Source organism: Cynocephalus volans, chromosome X (genome assembly GCF_027409185.1).
Source record: "Cynocephalus volans isolate mCynVol1 chromosome X, mCynVol1.pri, whole genome shotgun sequence".
Classification (NCBI taxonomy): domain Eukaryota; kingdom Metazoa; phylum Chordata; class Mammalia; order Dermoptera; family Cynocephalidae; genus Cynocephalus; species Cynocephalus volans.
This window is the reverse complement of record NC_084478.1, coordinates 13,208,003-13,220,503: the sequence shown is the minus strand read 5'-3', so window position 1 is coordinate 13,220,503 and position 12,501 is coordinate 13,208,003. Positions and strand designations below refer to the sequence as shown.

The following is a 12,501-nucleotide window of genomic DNA, read 5'->3' as shown; positions in this document are numbered from 1 at the left end:
GCTTTTCTCATGAACAAAGAAAGATTAAAATTCCAACAGAAGGAAAATCGCCTTGGAGAAATATCTTGAGACCGATGGATTTATTTCATGCGTGATTTAAAATAGCCCGGGTTTCTAGCACTGCATTAAGCTGTGTTTCTAATGAGTTCCTGTTACCCTACTCTTCTTCAGCTTTCTTTCACATGGCCTTGCCTACAGACAGAAACAGGCTAATTGCTACCATAACAGTTTTACTATCTTTCTTTGAGAAATGCACAAAATGGCCCATTTTTAAGACAGGAGATCCAAGGGGTGGGGGGATGTAGCTTTTCTGAGGTCGTTTCTTTGCACCCAAGGGCCATATTTGGGATTGAGCTGCATTTCTGGGCTGTGAGCCTGGGCTGGTCTTATTGGTTCCTTCTTCCTCTTAAGATTCTTAATGCCATTTGGGCCAGTTATGACTGATTTTATTAAAAAAGAAAAATGAAAAAAACCAATGTATTAAGGTTATTGGGCAGCTAAGTGAGGTTTCTTGTCCCGTCAAACTTCAGCCTCTGAGCAGATGGAGGAGTGTTAGGAAAGCAAGAGTGGAGGGCCCTCAGCCATTAGGGGTGCCCTGGATTGCAGGGGGGAAGCAATGAATATCCCCAAAGGAGCCATCTTGATCAGGCCCATTTTGCAAGACTTTGGCAACCAACGATCTGGTCACAGCAGGGGGACCCTGGCATAGCATAGCTTAAGAGAGATGCCAGTTTCACAGATCTTTGGCTGAAGCCCCTCATTAAAAATGTGTAGTTTGTCCTCTAAACCCCTTTTCTGTAGGATTCGAGGATGCCGTGTGGGGCTATAGGGTGGAGTTTCTCGGCCAGAATTTTTTTGTGGCTTATTGTTCCTGCTTGTCCCCGTTCTAGAGAATGCCAGACAGAGGCAGGAGGGCATCGTGAGCAATTCCATCACGTACTTCACAGAGGAGCCCCCTGAGCTGCCGGCCAACAGCCCACACCCCCTGAAGCTGCGGCGCATCCTCAACCTCAGCCCTTTCACGGTCACGGACCACACCCCCATGGAGATGGTGGTGGACATCTTCCGGCAACTAGGGCTCCGGCAGTGCCTGGTGACACGGAGTGGGTGAGTGGCGGGACAAGTGTGGACAGAATGTGTACTGTGGCTGGACTCGGGAGAAAAAGATGCATCGTCAGCCCTTAGGGAACTCACGGTCTGCTGGGGTGGACCAGTGCTTGCCAGGTGATGTCAGGGAGTCGTGGTGAGTGTATTGAGAAGGCAATGTACAAGGAGCTTTGGGACCTGGAGCCGGGATGGCCAGTGCAGCCCAGGAAGGCGGGAGACGCTTGCAGGCTGCACTCCTGTCTGGGCCGAGTCTGAGGGTGGAATCAAAAACGGGAGGAGCCAGAGGAGAGGGGCTTGGTGCTGCTTTTCTATCACCCGGATGGTACTTGGCTCAGGGAGAAAGTATGGCCAATTCTGTCCTAACGCAACATAGGAGTTCCTCAAAATCACAGCGCTCTGCATAAATGAGCAGTGAAGACCACAGGACTTATGGGGAAAATGGGGTTAGGCGCACAACACTCAAAAACTTCATCAGTGACACGTTTAAAGAAGCGATGGAAACATAATACAAATGGTAGTGCCATTTTATACATATTAAATGGTCAAGAAATACATGAATATGCCAATAAATATGTCACTTCTTGAGAAGACCTGAAGTTGGCCGAGGTGTGGGCGTCAGAAAGGCTGCAGCCTGTGTCACAGTGAAGGGGTGGCAGAAGAGCTCTCTGAAATCGGAGGGGAGGCTGTCCCAGTAGGTGTGGACCCATCAGCTGGAGTAGCTCATAGATGTTTGAGGGGTGCGTGTGTGCGCATTTGCATATTCTAGTGCCACTGGGTTCACCTAGGTGCAGTTTTCTGCATTCACCTGGAGTTTCTTGTGGATAAAATCTTGCATAAGTGAGGTGGTATTCATATTATGCTCCGACTGTTCCTTAATATATCAGTGTCTGCAACAACTTCAGGTATTCCAAACAAACATCGTCAGAGAATTGAGAGGTTTGCCAACCCCATGGCATTGTCTCTGCCGCCATATTACTTTTGCTTTGTGTCATCACAAACCAGGAAACCAGTGACACAAAGATCAAGGGTCCATGACAGTACCACAGTTGCAGTTCCCTGAAGGTCATTCTTTGTGCTCTGAGGTGTGCCCCAGGTTCCATGGCTCAGAAGCTTGGGTAGAGGAGGGAACTTGCTCAGTCAGGGTGGACTGGAACCTAGGCTGATCTGTCCATTTTATTCCTTTATATGCTGGGGTAGGAGGTGGGGGATGAGTTGTGGAGACATTGGTACCCGATGTAGTTTAGGCCTTAACAGAATCCATTTGGGGTGTCACAACTGGAGGCCAGGGCTGATGCTTAACATCCTGCAATGTACAGGACAGCCCCCACAACAAAACATTTGACCCAAAATGTCACTGGTCCTGCAGTCGAGTGACCCTGGACTGGATGTCCATGTATAGCCAGATGAGCAATTCTATTCATTTGTCTTTCCTCCTGCTGTCCTGCTAACAGGGACACAGTCTCTGCAAAGGGTTAGATTTGCACATATACTCAGAGAACTCAGCCAGCAGGATGAGCGTCCTCCTTAGGTCTGACTGCAGCCAGAGGTGTGTCTTGCACATGGGAGGTGCAGTCAGCAGGGAACAAATCAATGAATTCTGTGTTTGAGGATAGAGATCATTTCTGCTGCTGAATTTTAAAGGAGCTCAGTGGCTTCTCAAACTTGAGTGTGCATCAGAGTGCCCCAGAGGGTTAAACCTCCAGGTTAAAACCCACCACAGAGCTACTGATTCCTGAGGGCTGGGGCGAGGCCTGAGAGTGTACGTTTCTAGCAAGCTCCCAGTGAGGCTCCTGCTGCTGCTCGGGGGACCCCACTTTGAGAACCCCTGAAGTCAGCTTATGCACTTGAGTTTCCAGTGCTTGGCACAAATACCACTGTGATCACCCGTGTCGTTTCAAGTATATAACAGTTTCTCCTTTCCTTTAAAACAATAATCCAATGTCGTTTATCATCAGAATTTCCAGTCCAGGCAGGAAATTCTGCCCTTAACGCCCGCTCACAACTCATGGAGCCCCATGAGATTTTCCTGTGAAGATCTGGGTGCCAAAATTGGCTCTGAATGTTCTGCGAGAAAACAAAATCGCACTCTCTCTCGCTCTACATGTTTTAAACAAACACAGATGCTGATACGTTGGTGCTGGCAAGGGATCCTTGTTTGCGGGGCGTTTCATCTCCTTGGGCTCGCAGCCAGGGCAGGCGTCTCAAGCTGGCTCGTGTTTCTGGTGCGCGCCCCTGCCATGTGCCTGCCTGGCTTGAAACGGCGGGAGCCGAGCCCGTCCTGCCCACCTGGATCATCTGCAGGATTCCTCAGGGCCTGGGGCCCAAGGTAACCTTGAAACCAGACCAGGAACTGTAGAAGTCTTTGTCCCCAGGATGCCAGAATCTAGGAAGCCTCTGTAGGCTAAGAGTGAGATTTTTCCCTAGGAAGGTTCTAGAAAAGAAATGTGAGTATGGGAGATGGTGTTAGATTTCCTCCAAGGCCTGCTAGGCTGGTTCACAGGGACCTGGCCGAGGCAGCTTTCTCAGAAGAGCCCAGCTGCTCGAATCTGAGTTATGTTCTTGCATAGATCTGGCCATTTATAATTCACTAGATTCACTCAAACTGCTACCCAAAGGGGCTGGAAGTTCAAAACCTTGATTTAAATCAAATAGGACATTTCGTGCCACTAATGAAGCCTGCTGGATTTGATGTCGTCTCCTTCTGGGCTGATGTTCAGCTTTCTTTCAGTGTATGCGTGAACTCAAGGCAGCTCCTGAACTATTTCCCCAGCGCCATTGGAATCAACTTAACTTTTACAGTCACGGGCTTTTTTTTTTTTTTTTAATTTTATTTTGTCGATATACATTTTGGCTGCTTATTGCTCCCCATCGCCAAAACCTCCCTCCCTTCTCCCTGCCCTCCTCCCCCGCAACAATGTCCTTTCTGTTTGCTTGTCGTGTCAACTTCAAATAATTGTGGTTGTTATATCTTCTTCCCCCCCCTCCCCGGTTTGTGTGTGTGTGTGTGTGTGTGTGTGTGTGTGTGTGAATTTATATATTAATTTTTAGCTCCCACCAATAAGTGAGAACATGTGGTATTTCTCTTTCTGTGCCTGACTTGTTTCACTTAATATAATTCTTTCAAGGTCCATCCATGTTGTTGCAAATGGCAGAATTTCATTCGTTTTTATAGCTGAGTAGTATTCCATTGTGTATATGTACCACATTTTCCGTATCCACTCATCTGATGATGGGCATTTGGGCTGGTTCCAACTCTTGGCTATTGTAAAGAGTGCTGCGATAAACATTGGGAAACAGGTATACCTTCGACTTGATGATTTCCATTCCTCTGGGTATATTCCCACCAGTGGGATAGCTGGGTCGTATGGTAGATCTATCTGCAATTGTTTGAGGAACCTCCATACCATTTTCCATAGAGGCTGCACCATTTTGCAGTCCCACCAACAATGTATGAGAGTTCCTTTTTCTCCGCAGCCTCGCCAGCATTTATCGTTCATAGTCTTTTGGATTTTAGCCATCCTAACTGGGGTTAGATGGTATCTCAATGTGGTTTTGATTTGCATTTCCCGGATGCTGAGTGATGTTGAGCATTTTTTCATATGTCTGTTGGCCATTTGGATATCTTCCATAGAGAAATGCCTATTTAGCTCTTTTGCCCATTTTTTAATTGGGTTGCTTGTTTTCTTCTTGTAAAGTTGTTTGAGTTCCTTATATATTCTGGATATTAATCCTTTGTCAGATATATATTTTGCAAATATTTTCTCCCACTCTGTTGGTTGTCTTTTAACTCTTTTAATTGTTTCTTTTGCTGTGCAGAAGCTTTTTAGTTTGATATAATCCCATTTGTTTATTTTTCCTTTGGTTGCCCATGCTTTTGGGGTCGTATTCATGAAGTCTGTGCCCAGTCCTATTTCCTGAAGTGTTTCTCCTATGTTTTCTATAAGAAGTTTTATTGTTTCAGGGTGTATATTTAAATCCTTAATCCATTTTGAGTTGATTTTAGTATACGGTGAGAGGTATGGATCTAGTTTCATTCTCCTCCATATGGATATCCAGTTATCACAGCACCATTTGCTGAAGAGGCAGTCCCTTCACCACTGAATAGGCTTGGTGCCTTTGTCAAAGATCAGCTGGCAGTAAGTGTGTGGGTTGGTTTCTGGATTCTCTATTCTATTCCATTGGTCAGTGTGTCTGTTTTCATGCCAGTACCATACTGTTTTGGTTATTATATATTTGTAGTATAGCTTAAAGTCAGGTAGTGTTATGCCTCCAGCTTTATTTTTTTTGCTCAGCATTGCTTTGGCTATGCGTGGTCTTTTATTGTTCCATATAAATGTCTGGATAGTTTTTTCCATTTCTGAGAAAAATGTCTTTGGAATTTTGATGGGGATTGCATTGAATTTGTATATCACTTTGGGTGGTATGGACATTTTCACTATGTTGATTCTTCCAATCCAAGAGCATGGGATATCTTTCCATCATCTTGTATCCTCTCTAATTTCTCTCAGCAGTGGTTTGTAGTTCTCATTATAGAGATTTTTCACATCCTTGGTTAACTCAATTCCTTAGTATTTTATTTTTTTGGTGGCTATTGTAAATGGGCAGGCTTTCTTGATTTCTCTTTCTGCATGTTCACTATTGGAGAAAAGAAATGCTATTGATTTTTCTGTGTTGATTTTGTATCCTGCTACTGTGCTGAAATCATTTATCAATTCCAACAGTTTTTTTGTAGAGGTTTTAGGCGGTTCAATATATAGGATCATGTCATCTGCAAACAGGGACAGTTTGACTTCATCTTTTCCGATCTGGATGCCCTTTATGTCCTTCTCTTCTCTGATTGCTCTGGCTATTACTTCCAACACTATGTTGAATAGGAGTGGTGAGAGTGGGCATCCTTGTGTAGTTCCTGTTCTTAAAGGAAAAGCTTTCAGCTTTTCCCCATTCAGGATGATATTGGCTGTGGGTTTGGCATATATGGCTTTAATTATGTTGAGATACTTTCCCTCTATACCTAACTTCTAGAAGGTCTTTGTCATGAATGAGTGCTGAACTTTATCAAATGCTTTTTCAGCATCTATAGAGATGATCATATGGTCCTTGTGTTGGAGTTTATTAATATGGTGTATTACATTTATTGATTTGCGTATGTTGAACCAACCTTGAATCCCTGGAATGAATCCCACTTGATCGTGATGAATAATTTTACGTATGTGTTGCTGTATTCTGTTTGCTAGTATTTTATTGAGGATTTTTGCATCTATATTCATCAAGGATATCTGCCTGTAGTTTTCTTTTTTGGTTATATATTTACCTGGTTTTGGTATCAGGATGATGTTTGCTTCATAGAATGAGTTTGGGAGAGTTGCGTCCGTTTCAATCTTTTGGAATAGTTTGTAAAGAATCGGTGTCAATTCCTGTTTGAATGTGTGGTAAAATTCTGCTGTGAATCCATCTGGTCCTGGGCTTTTCTTTGTTGGGAGCCTTCTGATAACAGCTTCAATCTCCTTTATTGTTATTGTTCTGTTCAAATTTTCTACGTCTTCACGGTTAAGTTTTGGGAGCTTGTGTGTGTCCAGAAATTTATCCATTTCCTCCAGATTTTCAAATTTGTTGGCGTATAGTTGTTTATAGTAGTCTCGAATGAGTCCTTGTATTTCATTTTTTTTTTCCACATTTTATTTTATTTTATTTTATTTTATTTATTTATTTTTTTTGATATACATTGTAGCTGATTAATGCTCCCCATCACCAAAACCTCCCTCCCTTTTCCCTCCCCCCTCCCCCCCAACAATGTCCTTTCTGTTTGTTTGTTGTATCAACTTCAAATAATTGTGGTTGTTATATCTTCTTCCCCCCCCCGTTTGTGTGTGTGTGTGTGTGAATTTATATATTAATTTTTAGCTCCCTCCAATAAGTGAGAACATGTGGTATTTCTCTTTCTGTGCCTGACTTGTTTCACTTAATATAATTCTCTCAAGGTCCATCCATGTTGTTGCAAATGGCAGTATTTCATTCGTTTTTATAGCTGAGTAGTATTCCATTGTGTAGATGTACCACGTTTTCCGTATCCACTCATCTGATGATGGGCATTTGGGCTGGTTCCAACTCTTGGCTATTGTAAAGAGTGCTGCGATGAACATTGGGGAACAGGTATACCTTCGACTTGATGATTTCCATTCCTCTGGGTATATTCCCAACAGTGGGATGGCTGGGTCGTATGGTAGATCTATTTGCAATTGTTTAAGGAACCTCCATACCATTTTCCATAGAGGCTGCACCATTTTGCAGTCCCACCAACAATGTATGAGAGTTCCTTTTTCTCCGCAGCCTCGCCAGCATTTATCGTTCATAGTCTTTTGGATTTTAGCCATACTAACTGGGGTTAGATGGTATCTCAATGTGGTTTTGATTTGCATTTCCCGGATGCTGAGTGATGTTGAGCATTTTTTCATATGTCTGTTGGCCATTTGGATATCTTCCTTAGAGAAATGCCTCCTTAGCTCTTTTGCCCATTTTTTAATTGGGTTGCTTGTTTTCTTCTTGTAAAGTTGTTTGAGTTCCTTATATATTCTGGATATTAATCCTTTGTCAGATGTATATTTTGCAAATATTTTCTCCCACTCTGTTGGTTGTCTTTTAACTCTTTTAATTGTTTCTTTTGCTGTGCAGAAGCTTTTTAGTTTGATATAATCCCATTTGTTTATTTTTCCTTTGGTTGCCCGTGCTTTTGGGGTCGTATTCATGAAGTCTGTGCCCAGTCCTATTACCTGAAGTGTTTCCCCTATGTTTTCTTTAAGAAGTTTTATTGTCTCAGGGTGTATATTTAAATCCTTAATCCATTTTGAGTTGATTTTAGTATACGGTGAGAGGTATGGATCTAGTTTCATTCTCCTGCATATCGATATCCAGTTATCCCAGCACCACTTGCTGAAGAGGCAGTCCCTTCCCCAGTGAATAGGCTTGGTGCCTTTGTCAAAGATCAGATGGCAGTAAGTGTGTGGGTTGATTTCTGGATTCTCTATTCTATTCCATTGGTCAGTGTGTCTGTTTTTATGCCAGTACCATACTGTTTTGGTTATTATAGCTTTGTAGTATAGCTTAAAGTCAGGTAGTGTTATGCCTCCAGCTTTATTTTTTTTGCTGAGCATTGCTTTGGCTATTCGTGGTCTTTTATTATTCCATATAAATGTCTGAATAGTTTTTTCCATTTCTGAGAAAAATGTCTTTGGAATTTTGATGGGGATTGCATTGAATTTGTATATCACTTTGGGTAGTATGGACATTTTCACTATGTTGATTCTTCCAATCCAAGAGCATGGAATATCTTTCCATCTTCTTGTATCCTCTCTAATTTCTCTCAGCAGTGGTTTGTAGTTCTCATTATAGAGATTTTTCACCTCCTTGGTTAACTCAATTCCTAAGTATTTTATTTTTTTGGTGGCTATTGTAAATGGGCAGGCTTTCCTGATTTGTCCTTCTGCATGTTCACTATTGGAGAAAAGAAATGCTACTGATTTTTGTGTGTTGATTTTGTATCCTGCTACTGTGCTGAAATCATTTATCAATTCCAACAGTTTTTTTGTAGAGGTTTTGGGCTGTTCGATATATAGGATCATGTCATCTGCAAACAGGGACAGTTTGACTTCATCTTTTCCAATCTGGATACCCTTTATTTCCTTCTCTTCTCTGATTGCTCTGGCTAGTACTTCCAACACTATGTTGAATAGGAGTGGTGAGAGTGGGCATCCTTGTCTAGTGCCTGTTCTTAAAGGAAAAGCTTTCAGCTTTTCCCCATTTAGGATGATATTGGCAGTGGGTTTGTCATATATGGCTTTAATTATGTTGAGATAGTTTCCCTCTATCCCTAACTTATAGAGGGTCTTTGTCATGAATGAGTGCTGAACTTTATCAAATGCTTTCTCAGCATCTATAGAGATGATCATATGGTCCTTGTGTTTGAGTTTATTAATATGGTGTATCACATTTATTGATTTGCGTATGTTGAACCAACCTTGCATCCCTGGGATGAATCCCACTTGATCGTGATGAATAATTTTTCGTATATGTTGCTGTATTCTGTTTGCTAGTATTTTAGTGAGGATTTTTGCATCTATATTCATCAAGGATATCGGCCTGTAGTTTTCTTTTTTGGTTATATATTTACCTGGTTTTGGTATCAGGATGATGTTTGCTTCATAGAATGAGTTTGGGAGATTTGCGTCCATTTCAATCTTTTGGAATAGTTTGTAGAGAATCGGTGTCAATTCTTCTTTGAATGTTTGGTAAAATTCTGCTGTGAATCCATCTGGTCCTGGGCTTTTCTTTGTTGGGAGCCTTCTGATAACAGCTTCAATCTCCTTTATTGTTATTGGTCTGTTCAAATTTTCTACGTCTTCACGGTTCAGTTTTGGGAGCTTGTGTGTGTCCAGAAATTTATCCATTTCCTCCAGATTTTCAAATTTGTTGGCGTATAGTTGTTTATAGTAGTCTCGAATGATTCCTTGTATTTCAGATGAATCAGTTTTAATATCGCCTTTTTCATTTCTAATTTTTGTTATTTGAGTCTTCTCTCTTCTTTTTTTTGTTAGCCATGCTAATGGTTTGTCAATTTTATTTATCTTTTCAAAAAACCAACTTTTTGATTCGTTGATCTTTTGAATTGTTTTTTGGTTTTCAATTTCATTCAGTTCTGCTCTGATCTTAATGATTTCTTTCCGTCTGCTAACTTTAGGATTGGATTGTTCTTGTTTTTCTAGTTCTTTAAGGTGAAGTGTTAGGTTGTTCACTTGCCATCTTTCCATTCTTCTGAAGTGAGCATTTAATGCAATAAATTTTCCCCTCAATACTGCTTTTGCAGTATCCCACAGGTTTTGGTATGATGTATCATTGTTTTCATTAGTTTCAATAAACTTTTTGATTTCCTGCTTGATTTCTTCTTGGACCCATATGTCATTAAGTAGAATGCTGTTTAATTTCCATGTGTTTGTATAGTTTCCAGAGTTTTGTTTGTTATTAATTTCTAGTTTTAATCCATTGTGGTCTGAGAAGATACATGGGATAATTCCAATTTTTTTGAATTTATTGAGACTTGATTTGTGACGTAATATGTGATCTATCCTGGAGAATGATCCATGCGCTGATGAGAAAAATGAATATTCTGAGGTTGTTGGGTGGAATGTTCTGTAGATATCTGCCAATTCCAATTGGTCTAGAGTCTTGTTTAGATCTTGTGTTTCTCTACTGATTCTTTGCCTAGATGATCTGTCTAATATTGACAGTGGGGTGTTCAGGTCCCCTGCTATTATGGTATTAGTGTCTATTTCCTTCTTTAGGTCTAATAGAGTTTGTTTTATAAATCTGGCTGCTCCAACATTGGGTGCATACATATTTATGATTGTTATGTCTTCTTGATGGATCAGTCCTTTTATCATTAAGTAGTGTCCCTCATTGTCTGTTTTTATGGTTTTTAGTTTAAAGTCTATTTTGTCAGATATAAGAATAGCTACTCCAGCTCGTTTTTCTTTTCTGTTTGCATGGTAAATCTTTTTCCATCCTTTCACTCTTAGTCTGTGTGAATCTTTATGGGTGAGGTGGGTCTCTTGTAGGCAGCATATAGTTGGGTCCTGCTTTTTGATCCAGTCAGCCAGTCTGTGTCTTTTAATTGGGGAATTTAAGCCTTTTACATTAAGAGTTGTTATTGAAAGGTGTTGATTTATTCCTAGCATTTTATTGGTTGTTTGGTCGTCTTAGGTGTCTTTTGTTCCTTGCTTTCTGATTTACTGTTTGTATTCAGTGTTTGTTGGTTCCTTAGGTTGTAGACAGTGTTTTTGTTAGCTTGTTCTCTCTTCATGAATGCCATTTTTATAATACTAGCGGGTTTAGATTTTTCTTGGGTTTTTATGGCAGTGGTAGTTATTTTTCAGGAACCAAACCCAGTACTCCCTTGAGGATTTCTTGTAAGGGTGGTCTTGTGGTAGTGAACTCCCGCAGTTTTTGTTTGTCTGAGAAATATAGTATTTACCCCTCATTTCGGAAGGATAGCCTTGCAGGGTAGAGTATTCTTGGCTGGCAATCTTTGTCTTTTAGTATTTTGAAAATATCATCCCATTCCTTTCTAGCTTTTAGGGTTTGTGATGAAAAGTCTGATGTTAACCTGATTCGGGCTCCCTTATAGGTGATTTGACGCTTCTCTCTTGCAGCTTTTAAGATTCTCTCTTTATCTCTGAGTTTTGCCAATTTGACCATGACATGTCTTGGAGAAGGTCTTTTTGGGTTGAATACATTTGGAGATCTTTGAGCTTCCTGGATCTGAAGATCTGTGATTTTCCCTATACCTGGGAAGTTTTCTGCCACTATTTTGTTGAATATGTTTTCAATGGAATATCCATTTTCCTCCCCTTCTGGAATACCCATGACTTGGATATTTGAGCACTTAAGGTTGTCTGATATCTCTCTCAGATTTTCTTCAATGTCTTTGATTGTTTTTTCTTTCTTTTTGTCTGCTTGTGTTATTTCAAACAGCCCATCTTCAAGTTCAGAGGTTCTCTCTTCAACTTCGACAAGCCTGCTGGTTAAACTCTCCGTTGTGTTTTTTATTTCGTTGAATAACTTCTTCAGTTCAGCAAGTTCTGCTTCATTTGTTTTCAGGACATCGATTTCCTTGTACATTTCCTCTTTGAGATCCTGTATACTTTTCCTCATTTCATCATGATGTCTAGCTGAGTTTTCTTGTATCTCATTCAGTTTCCTTAGAATTATCACTCGAAATTCCTTGTTAGTCATTTCAAGGGCTTCTTGTTCTATAGGATCTAGAGTTTGAGATTTATTAACTTTTGGTGGTGTACTTTCTTGATTTTTTGTATTTCTGGTGTCTTTTTTTTGGTGTTTATTCATTATGGCACGGGGTTTCACAGTCCACCGGTTTGAGACTAATGACTAACTAGGGTGTTGCTGTGGTTGCCAATTTCGTATGGCTCCCTCCGTGACTGCTCAGTTGGCCTCTAGTGCCTTGTGTGTGTGGTTGCCTCGGGTCTTGGGCTTCTCCGGGAAGCCACCTTTCTGGTCAGCTTGGACTCTGCTGGGCTGGTGGATCACGTACCACAGGGTGTGTGATCTCTGTTGAGCTTTCACTTCCTGTGCAGGGCTTCTCCCTGTCCCGTGTGCTCTGACCCAGGCTGTTAGATCGTGCAGTGGTGACCCCACCGGGTGTGTGGTTTCTGTCGAGTCTCCGCCTCCCTGGCCGCACGTCTCCACACTCTGTGTGCACTGTGCTGGGCTGGGGCGTGTCTTCTGCACCCCTCGTCTATCAGCTGGGCCTTGAAGACCCTGCTCGGCACCGCCTCGCCCAGGAAGTCTACCAGGTTTCTGCTAGGCACAGACGACCGGTCTCTCTGG

The 12,501-nt window shown here is 41.6% G+C and overlaps 1 protein-coding gene across 1 annotated transcript in view; it reads left to right on the top strand.

Moving 5' to 3' along the window:
- The window catches only part of LOC134366937 (H(+)/Cl(-) exchange transporter 4-like), a 59,968-nt gene that overhangs the window by 30,534 nt on the left and 16,933 nt on the right, over window positions 1-12,501 (top strand). Inside the window, exon 10 of the mRNA XM_063083510.1 lies at window positions 891-1,107. Within this exon, the coding sequence (XP_062939580.1) occupies window positions 891-1,107 (217 nt within the window). The remainder of the gene's footprint in view (window positions 1-890; window positions 1,108-12,501) is intronic.